The sequence below is a fragment of the Pelobates fuscus genome, chromosome 1 (assembly GCF_036172605.1).
Source record: "Pelobates fuscus isolate aPelFus1 chromosome 1, aPelFus1.pri, whole genome shotgun sequence".
Classification (NCBI taxonomy): domain Eukaryota; kingdom Metazoa; phylum Chordata; class Amphibia; order Anura; family Pelobatidae; genus Pelobates; species Pelobates fuscus.
In genome coordinates this window covers 402763065-402785433 of record NC_086317.1, presented here as the reverse complement: position 1 = coordinate 402785433, position 22369 = coordinate 402763065, and the positions used below count along the sequence as shown (strand labels likewise).

The 22369-nt window shown below is 41.9% G+C and overlaps 1 protein-coding gene across 1 annotated transcript in view; it reads left to right on the top strand.

Moving 5' to 3' along the window:
* GALNT6 (polypeptide N-acetylgalactosaminyltransferase 6) overlaps positions 1–22369 on the top strand; it is a 122798-nt gene that overhangs the window by 90781 nt on the left and 9648 nt on the right. Inside the window, exons 7-9 of the mRNA XM_063428018.1 lie at positions 2052–2183; positions 7686–7787; positions 9437–9592. Of these exons, the coding sequence (XP_063284088.1) occupies positions 2052–2183; positions 7686–7787; positions 9437–9592 (390 nt within the window). The remainder of the gene's footprint in view (positions 1–2051; positions 2184–7685; positions 7788–9436; positions 9593–22369) is intronic.

Here is a 22369-nt window from a genome sequence, read left to right as displayed (position 1 = left end):
ATGCAGACAGATTTAATAGTTTTTTTTGTTTTTTTTTAAACACCTAATCTAGGCAAAAATTATGGGCTGTTAGAGTAGGACGTGCCAAAGATGGGGTACATTGACGTTGTGGCAGGCTTATGGAATGTATGATAATATAATGTAATTAAACACCCATTATTTGTGCCTAGATTAGGTTTTTTTTTTTTAAACTAATCAAATCTGTCAGCATTGAAGTTGCTGTTAGTGGATAAGTGACTGCTCTGGATCTTGTGTAATATATACAGTTCAATTCTACGTATATTTATGCTAGGTATAAATTCTACAAATTTAGTTTGCAAGCCCTCTATTTAACCCTGTAACTTTCCAAGACTCCATAAAACCTGTATGTGGGGGCTACTGTTATTCTCAAGAGGCTTCGCTGAATACAAACATTAGTGTTACAAAACCTATCGCAATGATGATATCATCAGTAAAAGTGCTGTTTTTTGCAGTTTTCACACTCAAACTGCATTTTCACAGACAATATCAGTGTTGTGATACGTTTTACTGTTTTGAAACACTAATATTTGTGCTCAGCGAAGTCTATCCGACTATAACAGTATGTCAGGATTACAATGTGATCCATCACGTAGAATTGTGTAACACAGAGGACTGATAGGTAACGTATACCGGACCTTAGAATGGCCGGACTAACGTACCAAAGAATAGTCAGGAATAGCCGAGGTCAAGGGACACAGAAAGGAACACAACGATAAAGGATAGCCAGAGGTCAGGGATGCCAGAAAACAGGGAAGTCAAAATGAATGCCAAAGTCAAATAAGCAGAATAACCAGAATCAATAGCGCGCTCTAGGACAACCACAAGGGAAACCACAACAGGCCACGGGGCAAGAGGAGAACTGGGCCTAAATACCCTGCCTGTGGATCTGATTGATTGTAACCGGTCTTTGACCCTAAAGGCAGTTACCAGGTTCCCGTTTGCATGATTGCTGCTCAGCACAAACCCTCCTGTAGATTGATTGCTGCTCGGCACAACTTTTCCTGTCAGAACAGTAAATGCCATTAATCACATATTTATGTGCAGATGAATACGTGACACAGTACCCTCAATGTACAGGTTTTATCTTGTTTTCAAAAGTTACAGGGTCAAATATAAGGCTTGCATTTCAGTTTTGGTTATGTTGCCTTTGAGATTGTATGATAGCCCAGGAATGAGAAGTATCCCCATGATGGCATACTATTTGCAAAAGAAGACAACCCAAGGTATTGCAAATGTCCAGTCTTTTTTAGTAGCCACTCAGTCACAAACACTGGCCAAGATTAGCATTAATATTTGTTTTTTGCATTTCTCACACACACACAAATATGAACGCTACATTTAGGCAGTGTTTGTAAATGAGTGGCTACAAGAAAACACTGGCCATACCCCATTTTCAATACATTGGGTTGTCAACTTTTGCAAATGGTATTCCATCATGGGGGTAATTCTCATTTCTAGGTGACCATACAGTCTCAAAGGCAACATAACCTGTATGGCAAATTTCAATGTGTATAATCTGAAAAATGTAACATGTTATATTTGACCCTGTATTTTTCCCAAACACCAAAAAAACTATACATGGGGGCTACTGTTGTACTCGTCAGACATCACCAAATACAAATATGTGGGGTGGGGGGGAGTTTGCAGTAAAAGTAACACCCTTATGACATTCACAGTTAAAATTCCACGCAGAACTAAAGAAATCCCCACATTTCTTAATTTCTCACATTTTATTACATTTTATTCATATTAAATTGTGTTTATATATGAATATTTGATGTGAAATTAAAGGTCCGTCTCTCCTGAACAAAATGATATATAATAAGTGTTGGTACACTTAATATTAAATAAGCTAATAATGTTTGTACAGACATATAGTCAAATACAAGGTTTTGTTTTCATTTTGTTTTGTTCAGAACGTGTACAATTGCCTCTAGTGATTCCAGCTGATTTTCAGAAAACGTTATTGGCCAATAGCAAACACTAGATTGTAATATACACCCAAATTCAGTTTTTTTTCTCTCTTTCAGAAAAGCTATGGTGATATTTCTGGTCGATTGAAATTAAAAGAAAATTTAAAATGTAAGAACTTTTCATGGTACCTGGAGAATGTCTACCCGGAGCTTTTCATACTTGATCTGTCACCCCCATATTATGGTGCAGTAAGTAACCTCTTTCAAATTTTAAGCAAACATAGCAAAACTGAAAAACTCAGCTGTGGTTTCAATTCAGGTATTTTGATCAAATATTTTAAATTTACTTTGAATTCCAGACAATTTTTACGTAAATTAATAACCCTAATTAGGTTCCATTCCCATCGTTATCATTTTATGGTGGATGAGCAGCAGCAGAATGGTTAATTGATCACTCTAAAAAACTACTTACCAATTGATCCAAGCCTGCAACTAAAGTAAATCAGTTCCCAATAGCACTCGAAGTCTGATGGCAGGATAAACTTAAATGAATAACTGCAAAAGCTAGAGGAAATAATGCTTGTTATCTATATGGCAATAGATTTCAACCAATGAAGGCTGATGAATAGGGGCAGCTGGGACAGTACCTACCCCAGTTTTTTTATAAAACAACATTTTAATTTAAAAAATCAAACGTATTGACATGGTAAAGATTAATGATAAGACTACGTTAGAATAAACAGATTTAAAGTGAAAATTCAAGGTGAATTCAAAGTGAATTTCACATTTAAAGTTAAAATAAACTAACTGGAAACATTCTAAATCAGCTATGCTTTCCACAGGACCAGTGCAAGGATTGTTGGCTATTCTCTTTAATGTCTTCCCCTTTTGCTCCTTTGTGTCCTACACCCCATTTAGTGTATGTTATTCCCCTCCCCCCCCCCTTTAGTGTGTCTTACACCCCCTTGCGGGTCTCTTACAACCTCCAGTATACCAGTATATATATCTTGTTTCCTCCCAGCCCATTTATGTGTCTCTCATATAGAGATAGATATACAGGCACAAATGTATACATGAACAAATATACAAACACACAAACACAAAAAGGAACACAGACATAGTTATTTAGGCACACAATCACAAATATATATAGACAAACAGTCGTTAAAGTCACTCAATCAAACAAACCTAGTCATACAAGCACAGAGACATGCGGAGAGTCATGCAGAAACACAGACTCAGACATACAGACACAGTCATACAGAGACATATATGCACAGGCAGTCATTCATGCAATCACAATTACATACTTACGTCTCAGACCTGTACAATCAGGTCCCTGGGAAGTATTCTGTCTGACTCTGATCTGTGGATTCAATTTAGTAGCACAACCACATCACTAGTTTTGAGCCACATGGTATGCTACACAAGGAACAGATATATAATGCAATTCATATCATTATACCCTCCATTCAGCCTGTGGCATGCACCAGAGCAGGAGGAAGTTTTTTTCCTGGGTAAAGACTTCTTAGATTGGTTTAGTCTTTTTAGACAGGGTTTCTGATGTTGCTTACTGCATTGGACCACCAGGTCTTCTTTGCGTGGAAGACAGTCACTGGGTTACAGTATCAGAGGGTGAAGTCAGACCTCGTTAAAGTGGTTGTTGTTTCTGAAAAATAAAATGTATCTGTAGGGTTATGGTTTTGAATTGGTCATACATTTTATTGGGTCAGGGGTAGAGTGTACAGAGTTAAGTGGGCAAAGGCAAATGCCAGGGGTAGATGGCTTCCCATTATCTATAAACTTTACCAGCTGCCAACACTAAAGCATTTATTAAAACATAGTAAACTATTTCAAACAGCAATAAAAAAAAATTAAATGGTCATGCACAAGAGTAAAAAAATAATTATTATTCTGTATGTACTTAAAATGACAGTGTCAATCAAATAAACAATTCACAGACATAAAAATGAACCAGATAAATTAGGGCAACAACAAGGGCGCATAGGGCCATGACATAATATATATCTTCCATGACATGTACATCAATCCTTATGGGCAAATTAAGCAGATTTGAAAGTTATATCAATTAATCTAAACATGCAAATTAAGCACATTGGAAAGTCATAACAATTAAAATTAAAAGGAGGAAACACACAAAATGCACACTACAATAGATCTACCTTACATAAGATCTCTGAATATAGAAAGTCCCAACCATTTGAAACCAGATGACAAGCCATAGTCCAGTTTCGGCCATAATTGTGGGTCCATAGTCTTTAGGAAGGAGGCAGGCCTCCCAGCTCCTCCACACATTGTTTTCCTTTGTTTAATTGTTACTAGTTGACATGGGAGACATTATATCACTTAATGGGTTACTCCAAGCATCATTAACACTACAGCCCTCTGCAGTGGTTATGATATGAGGAATACCCTTGCCCTGTTTCCCAGTAATAGGGCAAACAGCTGGCCACCTGGTCTCCTTTAAGCCTGGCTGTGATGTGCATTCGGCTTCTGTATAGTTGCACAGCCAGATGCAGATTCTGACAGCCATTTGCTAAGAGCGTCAGCTTAACACTCTTAGCTGATGACTGCAATTCTGTGCATAGGAATGAACTCTAGTTCCGGACTGGCTAATGACACCCAAGTGACACTACCGGAGGTGGAATTACACCCACAGGTGGGGTGGTTATGATGCTTAGAGTAACCCTTTAAAATTAAAGTTTATGGTACTAGATGGACATGAAGTATTAGTCGACTTTCACATTGGCATATTACACATTGGGTAAAGCATGAGCCAATATATTGGATTCCATTAACCATAATATGAATAGACTAAAACATGGGACTAAATCTAGCTCAAGCATGTCAAACTTGCGGGCCACAATGCATATATTTGCGGCCTGCCCATTCATTTGGGGGGAGGGAGGGGGCCAGTTTTTTTTTAAATTGGGGGAGGGAGAGAGGGAGGGGAGCAGTTTATTAAAGTGGTGGGGGGGAGATAGTGTGTGAAATTGGGGAAGAGGGAGCAGTGTATTAATTTAATGGAGGGAGGGGGGCAGTGTATTAAACTTGGAGAGGGAGGGGGCCAGTGTATTAGAGTGGATGCTGGGCAGTGTGTTCAATTGGGGGGAGGGTAGTGTATTAATTTGAGGGATGGAGGGGGCAGTGTATTCATTTGGGTGAGGGAGGGGGCGGCGTATTAAATTAAGCGAGGGAGTGTGGCAGTGTATTAGAGTTGTGGGAGGGGGGCAGTGTGTTAAATTAGGGGGAGGGCAGTATATTAATTTGAGAGAAGGAGGGGCCGGTGTATTCATTTTGGGAGGGAGGGGGTAGTGTATTAATTTGGGGGAGGGAAGGGGCACTGTATTAATTTGGGGGAGGGATGGAGCCAGTGTATTAAATTGAGGAGGGAGGCAGTGTATTAATTTAGGGGAAGGAGGCGTCCAGTGTATTAAATTGGGGGAGTGAGGGACAGTGTATTAATTTAGGGGAAGGAGAGGTCCAGTGTATTAAATCCAGTGTATATATACATAGCAGAGTTCATAAATTACAGCAACTCATCTTTATTATGGTCAAAAGTGACCATTGCACTGATGAATCCTTTAAAGCTGTCACGTGAAATCATGTCACATTAGTATAAAATTTGCATTTCAATAGATAATTTAAATTGTACCACCCATTTAAGAATACAAAATGGTACTTATATGTGACACAATAGTTTCCATACTAGAGATAATGTTAATGTTAAAGTTACATGCATATTATATGATGTCATAATAAATTATAACATAAATCTCTTTCAATTAAAAAATAAATAAATATTACATTTCAAAATAAAATGATTGAAGAGAGAGGAGCAGGCACCTGGAGATGTGGTACCAGGTTCTGGGCTGATGGAGGGATCTGGAAGGGCCTTCAGGTCTCTGGGGTTAGATGACACCAGAGACTTTTTGGAGGAGGCTTTTAATCTTAGTCAATATGGAAGGTTTCAGAAGACCAACAAGGCGATTAGAGGTGATGGTAGGGTCATTCTGGCAAGAGGTTTTAGGACCATTGCAGGACGTGTTAGTTAAACCATTGAAAGAGGCAGTATCAAGATAGTGAGACCTAACATACAGAGTGTATCCTGAGATAACATAAATTGGTCCTTAGGCTGGCTGGGTTTTACAAAGGTTAATAGTTAGGGACAAGCCAGGTACAGGGAAACTAGAAATAGCAAGTAACAATAGCTGAATCAAGGATTACAGAAAGGAGATTGGTCAATAATAGCCGAGATCTGAACCAGCATAATCAACGAGCTTTTGAGAACTATTAAGTGCCACAGCAGCGAATAGAACTAAGACCTAAGTACCTACTTATAGTGTGGCTCATTGATGAGGTACCCACGCCCCCAAAATATGCAGGATGCTTCTTGTTGTCATGAAGAGACATCACCGGCCATTATTAGACCATCAGGAGGTCGTGCTCCAGGAGCCTGGATACAAGGTTCCTGACAGGCAGCAGTCTCCACCGGCGGGGCCTTCCACATTTTCAGATCCTACTGGCTGTGCCTGGATGAGTCAGGTGACACCTGTAGCTGGCTGGATTTAGGTTCTAATAGATCGTGGAAGGTTTTTGGTCTGTCTAATTCCACCTCATTCTAAAGAGGCCTATTCTGGGCACTCTCCACTGGTTCCACCAGCTCACCTTCAGTTTTTGCTCTACTTCCTCCACCTACTCCACCTAACTCTCTGGTCTGTCCTTGCAGAGCACCCAGCCTAGGCACAGCCTGCACCACTCTGCTTAGCCTCTGTACCTCACCCATCTGACCCAACTCGTCTTCATGCCATCCCCTATTACCTTATACCCCCTCTACTCTCTCCCGTCCACCTTCTCCACACTTGATTCCCTGTCTATTCCGACATCACTAATATAACCTGTACTTTTAATTCTCATGGGTATCCTTATCTTACCTATCCACAGTAACACCTAATCTAACACCTATACTACAACCAATTCCAAGCTCTCCTCCCCATAAACCTAACCTAACCTAACAAAAGAAAATAAAAAAATGGATAAATGATTTAATAAAAATTAAGTGTGCTATGAGACTGAAAAAAATATTAATACAATAGCAAAGGTTAATTGGCAGATGAAAACGTATGGGAACAAGACTGGGGGTTAGGATAAGTGGAAACGGGTAAAACTATTGACATGGAAATATGAATTAGGATGGGAGGGATGTCAAAGACAAATGAAATAATGTAGAAATAAATGTATGAGGTGAGAGGTAAAAAAAAAGTATATGTTTACATGTGTGCGACATGTTATACGATTACTGTCTGCTATGCGCTCCCTAAGTAACATGCGTATATGTATTTGTGTACCTGCCAGCTAAAAATGGCCTACCAAATACTAATGCTAGTCCAACCAAAAACAAACATATTGACTCATAACAGGTGAATTGTGTGTGCACATGATCACTTATGGTTGAAATTCAGAATTCGCATTTTATTTGGGAGCTTTAAGGATGAGTTGCTAACCGGCTGATCGTAAAAGATGGACGGTAGTAGAAGAAACTATTAGCAGTAGAAAAGCAAAACGTATCAATATTTATTTATTGGTCACAAATAGTTAACAGTTGTGTTTAATAATAGCAGCATATGGCAGATATTGGAAACGAGCCTTTGGCCAGTTTTATTAATTCTGCTTCTGAGATGATTATCATTCAGATTGCAGGTGCTGATTCCATAATTTCTCACTTTGCAGCTTAAAAATAAAGGAACGCAGAATTGTCTGGAGACGTATAAAGATGCAAAATTGGGAACACTTCTCAGAATGAACAAATGTCATGGATTGGGCTCTACGCAAGTACAAAACTATTTGAGTTACTGTAACTGCAGTGGTTTATCGTAATCAGAAGGGGCATAAAGAGGAAATAGACACATTTTAGTATATTTTTATTTATCAATATGCAACCTAAAAATATTCATTTTTGCTCATTCGCTGTTTGTTGTGTATTTTGGATGTAGTACAGTGTGATACCCAGTTAAAAAGTGTGACATTTTATTTAATGATATATTTAGATTCACAGCTTACTGAACTTGAATGCTCTCCAGCAACTTAGGACTGGCTCTCTAATAGACCAGTTAAATTACTAAAGTGTGAATCAAATTAAATTGTAAATGTAAAGCCAAAATAGCCCAACTGAAAACAGAACTGAATTTGAGATTTATTTATTTTTAAATCAGCTATTTTGTCCTAAAATAGTGAAATTCATTAGTGAAAACTCTGAAAAATGTTCTATAGCAAGAATTTCTAGTCAATGAAGATGAATTTCTAGTCAATGAATTTTCCAAAACTTTATACTAAAAGTCCGCTGCTGTCTACTGAGTATTCATCACAATTGTGATTTAATTCCACAGAGCACAAAAAGCCCGGGCAATGCATTATGGCTTGTGGATTAGGTAAACACTCCTCACAGGAGTTGAAATCCTCCGACTCTTCTCCAGACACCCCAATGTTCACTGACTATCTAAATATTGAATACATAAAGGCTAGGTTTCTTCTTCTTATCTGACAATGTTTATTGTGCATCCAAGATTATATTACCACCATATTGTGCACTACACTAAGTAAAAATAACTCTACTTACAAAACTTGGGGGCCATAAGAACCCATCCAAAAAATCACAGCTTTTAACAACTCACAGGGACTCCTAGTAGGTTCAAAACACCAAGGTTTATTGTAGTGCAAATGTTTAAATAAAATACCAGTAAAACATTAGGTTTTTAACCCTGCAGTAAGCATTGCTGTATACTTGAAACCAATGTATCCTTACTGGTAACATATTTTATAAATACATGAGTGAATAAATCTACAAAATGGCAATGCAGGGTTAAAGCAAACTACTACACCCAGACCACTTTATTGAGTTTGAAGTGGTCTCTTAAGGCTTAGCTGGCTGCTGTCACTGTACACTAACAGTCAGAGAGTGCAAGGTAAGGAGTTACAAGGATTTTTTATCCTGAATTATCTTGAAATGCTGCAAGTATCCCTGGTGATTGACATGTAAATGCAATTTGAGAACCAGAGTAATTGATTATAAAATATACCTATGTCCAGGCCTTGGAACCCTCACAATGAAGCAGGCTTGTCAAACAACTAGTTGTGGCTCACCATTACTAGACAGTAACATTAGAATGCACATCTCATGAACTAAAAAGGATGACAGAATTCGTAGCAATGCAAATTCTAAGAATACATGAGACTGCACCATAAAGTTTAACTCTATCTTATGGTAGGTGACTGGATGATGTAGGTTATCATATAGTGCAAAGTTGGCACTTCCCTCAAATTCCTACACCTTAAAAAACACATTTTAAAATGGTCACCAAAACAATTTGAGTTAGTTGGTACTTATGTCTAGTAATTCTACGAGTAATTGATAACATACAAACTGAATTTACTGTCAATATTTTCATGATTCACTATGTGTTTTACTTTTTTACTTTTCTCAGTACTTTGAATACACCACGAATCATGAATTGCGGCAAAACACTGGCACGCTATGTTTGCGTTCCAAATATAGCCCTGGTCTAGTGGAGGTTGGTGAATGTCATTATAAAGGACGAGGGACAGCAGTGCCTGGAAATGAAGAATGGCAGCTGATAAAGGTATGAGCCTTTGGGGGGGTGTTTGGTTACTGACTCTGTCCCTGCTTCTCACTAGGTCTGGTATGCTTCTTGTTATATATATATTTTTTGTACATATATTTGTGTTTGTGGGGTTGGATTAGACTGGTATCTCATTTCTCTATTTATGTATACTGAGACTCTGCTATTCATAGAAGACGCATTTGGCGTTTATACATAAATATTCAGAATTTTTCTGACCATTGCTGTACATTGTGATATGATCCTATATTTTGGATCCTTATGTTATGTGATATTCTTATAGAGTGTACCCACTTCATAAAAAAATTGAATTATTATTATTGATGGTTGTGCTCCTTACTCTATTGTTATTTAAAGGTATGAGCCACCACACACCCGAGACGTGGATTTTAAACTCGTTTAAGCAAGGCCTTCTTCATCTCTGTCAACATAATTTTTGTTTCAATTAGTTGTCATTATACAACTGTATTATTGTAAAGCACTCTGTCAAATATTGGCACTATACAAATACAACTAATAATAATAATAACTGGAAAATATATGATGTGAAGGGCTTACTGAGTATAGGAGATCATACAACTTTTCCCAATTAAGGCCTCAATTTAACATTTTTGGATAAGCTTTCCAAATGATTTTAGGATAATTTTTTCAAACTACTTTTTTAACATTCGAAAATATCAAAGTACATATCATATGTAAGAAATATACAGAGAAAGATTGATAGATTAACCCTTGCACATAAAGTATTCCAAATAAGGCTTAGTCAGTGTGGGTGGTAACAATTCCACTCAGGGCATAACCCTTAAAATTACATATGAATCAAAAGTAAGGGAAATCCATATTGAGAGATTCCTTATATGGTATTTAAACAAAATGAAGTAACTGTTTAAAATATATTTAACAGTAAATAATGTGTGAGGGAATAGATACGATTTAGCAACAGATTATCCACTTGGCTGCCAAAATTGAACACTTGAACAGCAGTTTTATGTTTGCTAATTGTATATAATAATTACGTGGGGGAACTAAAAAATGTTTTTTTAAAAAACCTTGTAAAATCTTTCTCTATAGTTGCTGAATTTCTATACAGTAAGCTAGTAGTTGAATGAAATCAAATTGAAGATAAGAAAATTGTAAAGAGGAGAGATCTACTAAACTGTCGATTGGCTATAGTGTAAACTACAGCAGGGGGTAACTGGGTGAGGTATAATTATAGAAAGAATGGAGGAATGAGCTTATTATGGGAAGACCATCCTCGTGAAGTTTATAAGGATAGGAGGAAAATATGTAGAGAAGCAGGTAAGTATATTAGAGATTGGAGGCAGTAATAAACAGAGGCAAACAACAATCAATATAACCTTCACAGCCGATCACCTACAGAGGCTCTGGTATTTGCCTCATAGTGTCAATATTACTGACATAATAAGCAATAAGGATAAAAGTGTATATCCTTAGCTATAAAAATGAATTAAATTGTATCAAAGGGAATCTGCCTGCTGCTGTCCTTCTAAAATATCTAGCTCTCCTGTAACTCTCTGAGCTCGAAACCGGTAAATCAACTTATCCAATTATGCTGATGTTCCCTCCTACACCTTCATGGGTGCTAAGATCATTGTATTAATACTCCCTCCTGCACCTTTGTAGGTGCTTGTTATGGTACTTTTTGAAAGTAAACCAAAATGTTCAAATGTCTATCTGTTCCTGTCCAAATCAATAAAATTAAATTGCGTATATACGCTGAAGTAATTAAGTCTGACACACAAGGTTCAGGTTAAAATAACTTCGAGAAAGTTTATTGGCAAGTGAAGTAAAAGCGGGCGCGCAGGCCCTTTTAAGAGGCATTTTGCGTCATCATTGATTATTAGAATATCAGCAAATAAACATCATCAATTGGATTAATTGTTAAGTGTCGGTGTTAGTGTCTTACCTATTGGTTCAAAAAATTAAGAGGTTAGTCCCGTGTCCACCCACCAGAGGTGGGATTATTCTGGACACGGGTGGGGATAAGGGGGTCCTAAGCGTCATTTTACACGGTCAATGATATCAGGCTTCATGTCCAGGTGCAAGGTCTCTTATGAATAGAACATTTCATTACTACTGTGTTCTGTGGCCTTCAAACTATACTATCTTACAAGTTCTAAGGAGTAGCCAGCAAGTCTTAAGGAGTAACCAGCACCTCCTGGTATTTGTCCTTGCAGGAAAGCACAGTCTTTGTCTACTGTACTAATTGGGTTGAGAAGTTCAGTCACGCAATGTAATTTTAAAATGAACAAGTTAAGTCATGAGGACAAAATGGAGGATTGAAGAAGTCAGGTTAGGAGGACAAAATGGAGGATCATCACAGTATAAAGTTAAAAAATGGAGTTAGTACAATAATTCAATACAAGTACAATAAGGATTTTTAATAATCCCACATCAGTCCCCCCTATGAAATGTTAGATTCTAAGAGATAAAAACTTTATTAAGTTAGTATCAGGAAGACGTGTTAACCCAAGGCACAGAAACCCCGTGGCCGCTAGCTAGGTGTTAATGCAAAGTGCAAGTCTGTCCCTAGAGCTGACCCTAATAGGCTAACTCATCCATCAGTATGGCTCTCGAACACTTCACACCCATGGGTGTCCCATGGCAGCTAACCCACCACTTCTCCGCACGGGGCCTTTACCATTCACTGACAGATGCTGTCCCTAAGCTAGTCCCTTCCTAGAATTCCTGCACTTTATCAACAAAAGGGATTGTTTGCAGCGGCAGACAGGGTGAGTTGACGTCTTGGAAATCTCGGTCATCCACTCCGAGATGGGTAAAAGTGGGTGCCGCTTGGTCAACAGTCTTCATGAGGGATTTTCTCACACATGGGAGGATACAACAAAAGAGAAGAGCAAAAATAAAAAGGAAAATTAGTATAGCCATACCAATCTGCATTAAAGCCTTTTGCCATCCTGTCATCCAACCAAACCATCTTTCCCAGGGATCTTTTATCCCAGAATTCCTTTTTAATTCTTCAGACAGGTCGTTTAACTTTTCTATGGCTAATGTAACTTTACCATTAGGGCCTGTGTTTTCTGGGATATAGGTACAACATGTCATGGTGTCGGGCAAAATTTTACAAACCCCTCCTTTTTCGGCTAAGATCATATCTAGGGCCATTCTATTCTGGAAAGCCATTTGGGATGTGGCCTGCAGCTGTTCGGCCAACCCCTGGAGGGCGTCTCTGGTGTAATTAACAAAACGCTGTTGATTATAATAAATGTAATTTATCCAATTTAAATTCTTGTTTGCGGTAACTATGGTAAAAATTGATTCAAATCCTGCGGCAACTTCATCCCTTGCTTTAAACTCATTGGGCACCCCCCTAGGCACTCCAATGGCATCAATATACACATGAGGATCAAAACTTCCTTTCACTGGGGCGTCACGTTTAACCTTAGTGTGTTTGGACCCATGGGTGACGAGGTGTGTGTCAGAAATGATATGTATAGGCATAATAGCTTTAGCTAGAGTACACTCCCCCCACCACTGTTTGTCCATTCTGGATCTGAGCTGTAAATCCCCACACAACCAGTAAATATCCCCTAATGACCTGGTGTGAAACTGCAACAAGTCCATAGAGACATTTCTGTAGGTAGCACAATACCCCTTGGAGAAGTTACCCAAGAATTTACCTATTCTATCGTAATTAGCATAACAAGTGTAATTACCTTTATACACGGTAATACCATCTGGGGGTTTGACATCCTGGGTTAGGAGAGGATACTCCTTTGTCCATGCAATACATATGGACCTGTTAAAATTATAGTGATAGGCAAAAAGGCTTAAAACACATTCTTCTATATCTACTGGTAGGATTAAAGGCACGGTACCCAGGTGAGGCCGGGCACCGCCACACACATAACATGCAGTTCTATTATGCTTATTAGCATTATATTTCATCCATTCTAACCATAGATTTACATCATTAAAACCTGTTTCAGCGGCCATGGTATCTTCAAAGGTGGGGTTAGCAATGGCCATCATGTCTTGAAAGGTCTGGATATGAGGTTTTAATGGGTTAGGGACCATATGGGTGGCCCCTTGCCACTCAGAAGAGTTGCACATATCTTTGAGGTAGAAATGCCCTAATTTTTGGTAGGAACCCTTTTTCCAATACATTCCCATCACGTACTGGTCTGCATCTGTTGGGCTTGGATGCTCAATGTTAAGGATTAATTTCATTGGTGTACTCCCCCCAGGCTTTCTCAAAGTCATTCTCTGGAGAAGAGATCTACCATGATCATCTACTTTAGCTACGGCACTTTTTGGTTTGTAACCCCAGGCAGGCCCGGCATTCCATCCCGCCGCCCCCCAATGGTCACAATTGTGCCCCCATTGTTTGTCAACTACACAAACATATGGGTCTTTCGAATGAGGGATATCTCTATAGATGCTCTGGATTTGTGGTGTGGGAAATGGGCATTCTACAATATCACAGTAGTCAAAGGTATAAGTAGCCACCTGGGTGCACGATGAATTATACCAGAAGGTGTACCCACCAATGTCTTTGGTAATGGCTACTTGCCGGGCCTTCATAAGGCTAATTAAGGAGAAGATGTACCAGAGATACATGTTTGTGCGATATTCGCTTCCTCTGGGGCAGGAGATTTCTTGCAGTGGGAAGCGTGGATCCAATTTGGCCTACCGGTCAATTTGACGGAGGTTGCGGTAATCAGGAGAACTTGGAATGGACCGTCAAATCTTGGTTCTAGGGTATTTTTCCGCACAAACTTCTTGACCAGGACCCAATCTCCGGGAAGTAGGTTATGGGAACCTGTATCCAATTCGGGATCTGGAATTGAAGAGAAAACTTGGGCATGTATTTTGTTTAGGACATTTGCAAGTTCAGTTACATAGTCTACTAAAACATCTGATTGGAGTTGCAACTGCTGCGGATAATAACAACCTAGTCTGGGTGCTGTCCCAAATAGAACCTCATATGGGGACAGTGAATGCTTCCCTCTAGGTGTGTGCCTAACACTAAATAAAGCTATTGGTAGGCTGTCTGGCCAGGGCATCTTTGTTTCTTGTGACATTTTTAACATTCTGGTTTTTAGAGTGCCATTCATGCGCTCCACTTTACCACTACTTTGTGGGTGGTAAGGGGTATGGAAGGCCAGAGTCACCCCTAGAGCAGTCCAAATTTCTTTAGTCACAGTTGCTGTAAAGGCTGGGCCTTGATCACTCTCAATGACGTCTGGGAGTCCGAATCTACATACAACATCTGTAAGTAGGCGCCTTGCGGTTGTTTTTGCAGTGATATTGGCCACTGGGTAGGCTTCTGGCCAGCCTGAGAACATGTCCACTATTACTAGTGCATATTCATGGGGCCCACTCTTGGGCATTTGGATGTGGTCAATTTGAATCCGCTGGAAGGGGTACATGGGCTTTGCCAGGTGTTTCGCAGGTACTTTAACTGGTCTTCCTGGATTGCATTTTGCACAAATGACACAGGCCTTGCAGAAGTTATTGATCAATGTTGTGATTCCAGGTGCTTCATAATACTTCTGTATGAGGGCGGCCATCAATTCTTTTGACAGGTGTGCAGGCCCATGTGCCCATTGGACAACTGCTGGATACAAATTTCTGGGAAGACAAAATTTGAAGTTGTTGTAATATATTCCGTCCTTTTGGACAGCTCCTTTCTTTTTCCATTTCTGGATTTCTTCAGGAGTGACTGCAGCTTGCTGTTCTTGTAAAATTCGCAAATCAGTAGGAAGAGTTTGCAGAGCAAAAATAGGAACTTCTTCTTCTTCTTGTCCGGACACTTCTTCATCCACTTCCTGCAGATCCCTGGCCGCTAGCTTAGCAGCCTGATCAGCTAAATGGTTGCCTTTTGCTTCATCTGTATCCAATTTCCCATGGGCCTTGACTTTCAAAACGGCCACTTCTTCGGGAAGTAGGAGGGCATCCATTAGCTCCTTGATTGCAGTGCTGTGTTTGACTGGTGTACCGGCGGTGGTAAGAAATCCTCTTGTCTTCCAAATTAGGCCGAAGTCATGTGCCACACCCAGAGCATATCTCGAATCTGTATAGATGTTGGCACGTTTTCCTTTGGAAATTTTGCATGCTGAAGTCAGAGACTGTAATTCAGCTTCTTGCGCAGACATTGCTGGCGGTAAGGATGATGATTTGATGACTTCGTCTGTTGTGGTTACGGCATATCCTGTGTGGTATGTTCCTCCTTCATCGGCATATCTTGATCCGTCCACAAACAGGGTAAAATCCGGATCTGGTAATGGATTCTCATGCACAGTTGGTAAGTGTACTGTTTCCATTTTCATCTGTTCAAAACAGTCATGAGGTGTTTCTGGGTCATAATCATTCTTTATGACCAGGTCTTGAAATTCCTTTTCCAGGAAATGGCGTGGCCATGCTTCTAGAAGGTCCGTTGTTGGGTATTTGGCAATACCATTTTCCTGTAGTTGTTCTTCATTCATGGTGGCCCATAGTTTTGCCATGGGCCCAAGATCATTCCATGACCTTGTCTTCGACTTGGTAACAGGAATATGTGGGATAGCGGTATCCCAATGGCGGTAGAGGTAGTTGAGTTGTTGAGGTAGCTGGATCAGGACCATGCTATTACCTTCAGAGTCACAATAGAAGTCTTGTGCAGTGAGCTTTACATCGGTCCAGTGGTAAAGCTCATCTTCATAGCAAGGTTCGGGAGTAATGTTAGGCTTGTACCACATGGTACAGAAGGCGTAATCCGGGCCTTCACAAAGAGGAGTCTCATCTTCATAAAATGACAAATGTGGATGCATGACTTTCTTGATACATCCACAGAGCAGGTAGATGTAGGTTTCATCTGTGATAAATCCATAATAGATACCCCCTCAGGGAGTGGAAGAAGAGTGGACGGATTAAGCACTTGACATCTTTGGATGGAAATGTTGTCAGGCAAAAGAAGATGACACTGTAGGCGCAGGTGCCTGGCTGGAGACACGTGCTTGAGCTGGACTTGGTTGATAATAGCAGAAATGTCATGAGGGGCCAAAACAACCAGAGGGTGGCCAAGGACCAGGTCCGAGGTTCTTTCTATGAGTTCTCTTGCGGCAAAAACAGCCCTGAGACAGGAAGGAGTCCCTCTGGCCACAATGTCTAGTTGGCATGAGAAATATCCAATAGGCCTCTGGCGGCCTCTTAAGGCGTTCGTTTGGGTGAGAACTCCTGTTGCGTGGCCTTGTCTTTCAGAGACAAATAATTTGAAGGGTTTGGAGTAGTCAGGTAGGCCCAAGGCAGGAGCAGAAGCAATGGCACGTTTAAGAGCATTGAAATTGTCCAGAGCTTCATTGGTCAGACAGAATGGGTCAGACTTAAGAGCATCATAGAGAGGTTGCATAAGCAGAGAGGCTTCCGGGATCCATGCTCTGCAGTAGGAAATGAGGCCTAGGAAGGCATGAAGAGACTTTGAAGTCCTTGGAGGCGGAATGTCCAGCACAGCTCTCACCCGGTCCCGAGTAAGATGTCTGGTACCTTGAGATAGGCAATGCCCGAGGAAAATTACTGAAGGTTGGCAGAATTGTAGCTTGATGAGAGAAGCTTTGCATCCTTGTTCTGCCAAATAGCAAAGGAGACTAATTGAGCAATTTTCAGTAGTGGGTATATCAGCTCCACAGAGTAACAAATCATCCACATACTGGAGCAGAACAACTTCTGGGTGCTCGGCTTGCCATGGATCGAGGATGGTACCCATGGCCTTAGCAAATTGACTTGGAGAATTTTGTGCCCCTTGGGGCATGACAGTCCAGGTATACTGTTGCATCTCATGAGTGAAAGCAAACAGGTATTGACAGGATGGGTCCAGTGGGACACTGAAAAAGGCATTGGCCAGGTCAATAACTGTGAAGAATTTTGCAGATGGTGGGACTCCAGAGAGCAGAGTATGGGGATTTGGTACAAGAGGGGTGTCCAGGACGGTAGCTTCATTGACAGCACGGAGATCCTGGACCATCCTATACTTCTCTGGCTCACCCTTTGGAGTTTTTTTTTTCACAGGAAATAATGGGGTGTTGCATTCAGATTTACATTTTACCAGGGCACCCTTCTCTAAGAGTGCCTTGATGTGGATAGAAATGGCAGCAGACTGTGCTGGTTTTAAGGGATATTGTGGTTTTCTTGGTAGCTTAGCTCCTGGAATGAGCTTTACCATCACAGGGGGAACATTCAGGTGACCTATGTCCTCTGGGCCTGAGGACCATAACTTGGCGGGCACCTGTGTTTTTAATTCCTCTGGGAAATTAGACCTTAATTCTGCTGCTTCCTCACGGGGCTTTTCTAAATGCAGCATCAGAGGCAAGGAGCACAGGGCTGAAGTGTCTGATACAGATAGAGGTGTAAACATTTCTACCTGCCCATCCGGGGTAAAGGTGATGGATGCTTGCAGGCGTGAGAGAACATCAGCACCTAACAGGTTAATTGGGCATGTGGAGGATACTACAAAGCGAGCGAGCAGGCTAGAACCAACTCGTAGTGGAGTTGTGAGAGGGCATGTCTCGGCTGGCCATCCACTCCAACACAAGAGACATCAATATTTGACAGGAAAGATGGGTCTGGCAGGTCTTGTTCTCGCAGAACACTACGGGCTGCACCTGTGTCAACAAGGAATGTGGTAGGGTGGCCTTCGATGGGCAAAGTCACTGTGGCAAGTGGCCCCCCTTTATCCCCTGTAGACACTGCCATTACAGGGGTTACAGACACAGGCTTGCCAGTTTCCTAATCATCTGGTTCTTCAACAATTGGAACCTTTTTCACGGTCTTGGGGCCTGGGGCAGGCTTGGAGAACTTTTTGGGTGCCCCTGGTTCCCTTTTTGGTTCCGGACAGTCACTTCTGTAGTGTACCTGAGCCCCACAATTAAAACAAATTACATCCTCTAACTTGACTCCCTTGGTGCCGGAGGTGATGGGGGTAGCGCGGGCCACCATGAGGGGAGCTGGATTGGGTCTCCTTGGGGTCTGAACAGATTCCAAACCCCTAGCAACTAAAAGCAGGGTATCCAGGGGAACAACCTTATATTCAGGGCGTGCAGCAATGATTCCCTTGCGTATAGAGTCTTTAACACCTTGGACAAACGCACCTGACAGCATTTGTGAATGAATTTTGTCAGTAAGATCAAATCCTAAATCTGTGAACATTTGATACAGTCTTGCATGGAACCTTTCTACTGATTCTCCTTTATCTTGAATAACATCAGTGAGGCCAGCAGCCTGATCTGCAAGTTTGTCTTTAGCCCATTCTCTTAATTGGGTGCAAAAGGTTACCCCGGAGGGGTAATCAACATCACTGGAAAGCAGATCTGTACTGAGGTGACGGGCCATGCTCGGCCAGTATGCATCCCCTGCTTTAATAGCACAAATGCTCAGCAAATCGCGCCATGCGGCGGAATAGGTCTTTTGAATTTGAACTATCCCTCGGTAAAAAGGCATAGGCTGTTTTTCTGGGTCAGGGAGCGATTTCATTAATGCGCTAGCTTGAGTGGGGTTAAAGGCAACATATTTAGGAGGGGTCCGTTCACCCCGGCCCTTGTGTCCAAAGGGATCATCGATGGAACGATGAGTTGAGGCTCCTGCAGCCTCCGACGAGTCCTGGGATGAACTATCCTCATCTCTCTCATCTAATTCTATGATCTGAGCCTTCTTTCGTGCAGGGCCCGGGTAAGGTGACAGGACCGGAGGATGGGCGGGGGTCCCAGATGCGGGGGTGGCTAGCGAGTCATAACCGGGGGATAGGTAGTCACCGGGAATTACCGGCATCAGGGCTGTACTGGGGGCCGCCATATTAGTGGCCGGAAAGGATAATGTATTAGAGTTAAGGGAAGAAGTGGCGGCCATGTTGGATGTGGGCACATCCGGAGCCGGCTGTGACGGACTGGGCATGACCGGAACCTGGGGAGTGGCTTGGGGAAGGGGTAGTGGATATCCGGGATAGGGCAGAGTCATGGGATACGGGAAGGGGTAGGGCCAGGCTGGGGAGGGGAAGGAGGTGGGGTATTGGACTGGGGTGGAGATGGGAGGGGACGGAGAGGGATTGGTAGGGGTGGGTGTAGGGGGAGGAGCCGGGGCGAGGGTGGAAGGGGTGGTTAGCTGGGCGGATGAGGAGGGGAGGGGATCATGAACGGAGAGGGAGCGTAGGGAAGGGATGGCAGATGAAATGTTAGGGGAAGGTACAGCAGGTAGCGTAGGGATGGATGAGGATGATGGGAATGTTAGGGATGGGGAGGGGGAAAAGAAAGATCCATCAGAATTCAGGACCGGGCAGACAGGGGAGGTGGCGGGATGGGTGTCAGGAGGATTGGGAGTGGGGAACATAGTCAGCTGGCTATCACCTACTGCTGACTGAACCTTGGGGATAGACATCCCCTGGGCGCCACTTTGGGGCGCTGGCTGAGGGTAGACCCCAGCAACACAATTCTGATGATACACAAACAATTTCACACCTTTGTGATTTATCTCTTCCTCAACCCAACCTTCTAACTGAATAGCCTTCGCTACTCTGTACCATGCTTCAGCAGTCTTTAATAAACCATTATCTGTAAGCTTGCCTTTCATTTCTGCCAGTAACTTACGCCAACTTTCTGGTTGCAATCTTCCACCCGTTGGTACAGTAATTTTACATACTTTTGCAATCTTTACAACACCTTTAACCATCTCCTCACCCTCTCTGTTTTCTACCAAATCACATGCTAACCAGCCCTTACTGGGCTTGCTTAAATCCTGCCCCATAATCCCTTTACCCCTATACCAGCGTCCTAGATATAGAGAGAAAACTGAACAAGAACGTCTACAATGCTCGACTGCCACCCGAGAACCGTGGGACTTTCTCAGGTGCGTCTTCCCAAAACGTAGACTAGTCACTGAATCCGCCTACCCGGGGTGGTAGACACGGATTGGAGCGAGGTGAGAAGTGTGTGACCAATCACTTCTCTTTTAAGAGGAATGGGAGTGGATAGTATAATAATATAGGAAGTATAGAAAAGATGAAAGGCAAGGAAAATCCTTAGAGACAGACACAGGAGTTCATGAGACTCCTAATTAGACAAACAAGACAACAATACAATTGAAATACAGTGCATGCATCACAGTTCAAATGAAATCAACAATAATCCCTTTCCTTTTACATGTGCTTAACAAGCAATGCCTGCCTGAATCCCCCCAGGAAACTGAGTCCCCTGCCACAAGGCTAAGTCTCCTACCACAATTAAATAATCAGTGGACCTTCAACTCAACTAGAGCCGAAGGGTCCGGGTCAGGACGTCCCCAACTCAACTAGAGCTGGATGGTCCGGTTTCAGGACGTCCCCAACTCAACTAGAGCTGGATGGTCCGGGTCAGGACGTCCCCAACTCAACTAGAGCTGGATGGTCCGGGTCAGGACGTCCCCAACTCAACTAGAGCTGGATGGTCCGGGTCAGGACGTCCCCAACTCAACTAGAGCTGGATGGTCCGAAAGCGCACAGTGAAGCTAGCTAGGCTATCAAAGTGACACAAAATTGGATCACAGGAAACTATGATTCTACACAGATCCCACAGTTCCACAAACTTCTTTTTCCATACAGCCACAGCCACGAGGCTCCTAAAAGAAGTAAACAGGCAAAGAAGACCCCCAGGAACACATCCACAGGTCAACCCCCCCTTTTATCCCAAAAGAGGTAAAATACAAACAGATAGACAGACACACTGAAGACCCAGGCAAGTCCCCTCAGGTCCACCCCCCTTTATCCCAAAAAGGGGAAAACAAGCAAACAGTTCAAACACACCCAGGCAACAGATAGACTAAAATGCAGGTAAACAAGTGAGTAACGAGGCACCGGGCAAGATATTACCTGTCTTTGATGTCCTCCCGGGAAGCAGTCACAGACACGTGGACGGGTCAATCAAAGGGGCCGGAACATACCGGTGGCTCTGCAGAAGTCTCTACCGTGTACCTGGAGGTGATCAATCTCCTTTCCTTCCCCCCGGATTCCTCCGTCCACCCTTGTCTTCCTTAGGACGGCTCACCGGCCGGACATAGCCCGATGCCCCACGTTGGGCGCCAAGTTGTTATGGTACTTTTTGAAAGTAAACCAAAATGTTCAAATGTCTATCTGTTCCTGTCCAAATCAATAAAATTTAATTGCGTATATACGCTGAAGTAATTAAGTCTGACACACAAGGTTCAGGTTAAAATAACTTCGAGAAAGTTTATTGGCAAGTGAAGTAAAAGCGGGCGCGCAGGCCCTTTTAAGAGGCATTTTGCGTCATCATTGATTAGAATATCAGCAAATAAACATCATCAATTGGATTAATTGTTAAGTGTCGGTGTTAGTGTCTTACCTATTGGTTCAAAAAATTAAGAGGTTAGTCCCGTGTCCACCCACCAGAGGTGGGATTATTCTGGACACGGGTGGGGATAAGGGGGTCCTAAGCGTCATTTTACACGGTCAATGATATCAGGCTTCATGTCCAGGTGCAAGGTCTCTTATGAATAGAACATTTCATTACTACTGTGTTCTGTGGCCTTCAAACTATACTATCTTACAAGTTCTAAGGAGTAGCCAGCAAGTCTTAAGGAGTAACCAGCACCTCCTGGTATTTGTCCTTGCAGGAAAGCACAGTCTTTGTCTACTGTACTAATTGGGTTGAGAAGTTCAGTCACGTAATGTAATTTTAAAATGAACAAGTTAAGTCATGAGGACAAAATGGAGGATTGAAGAAGTCAGGTTAGGAGGACAAAATGGAGGATCATCACAGTATAAAGTTAAAAAATGGAGTT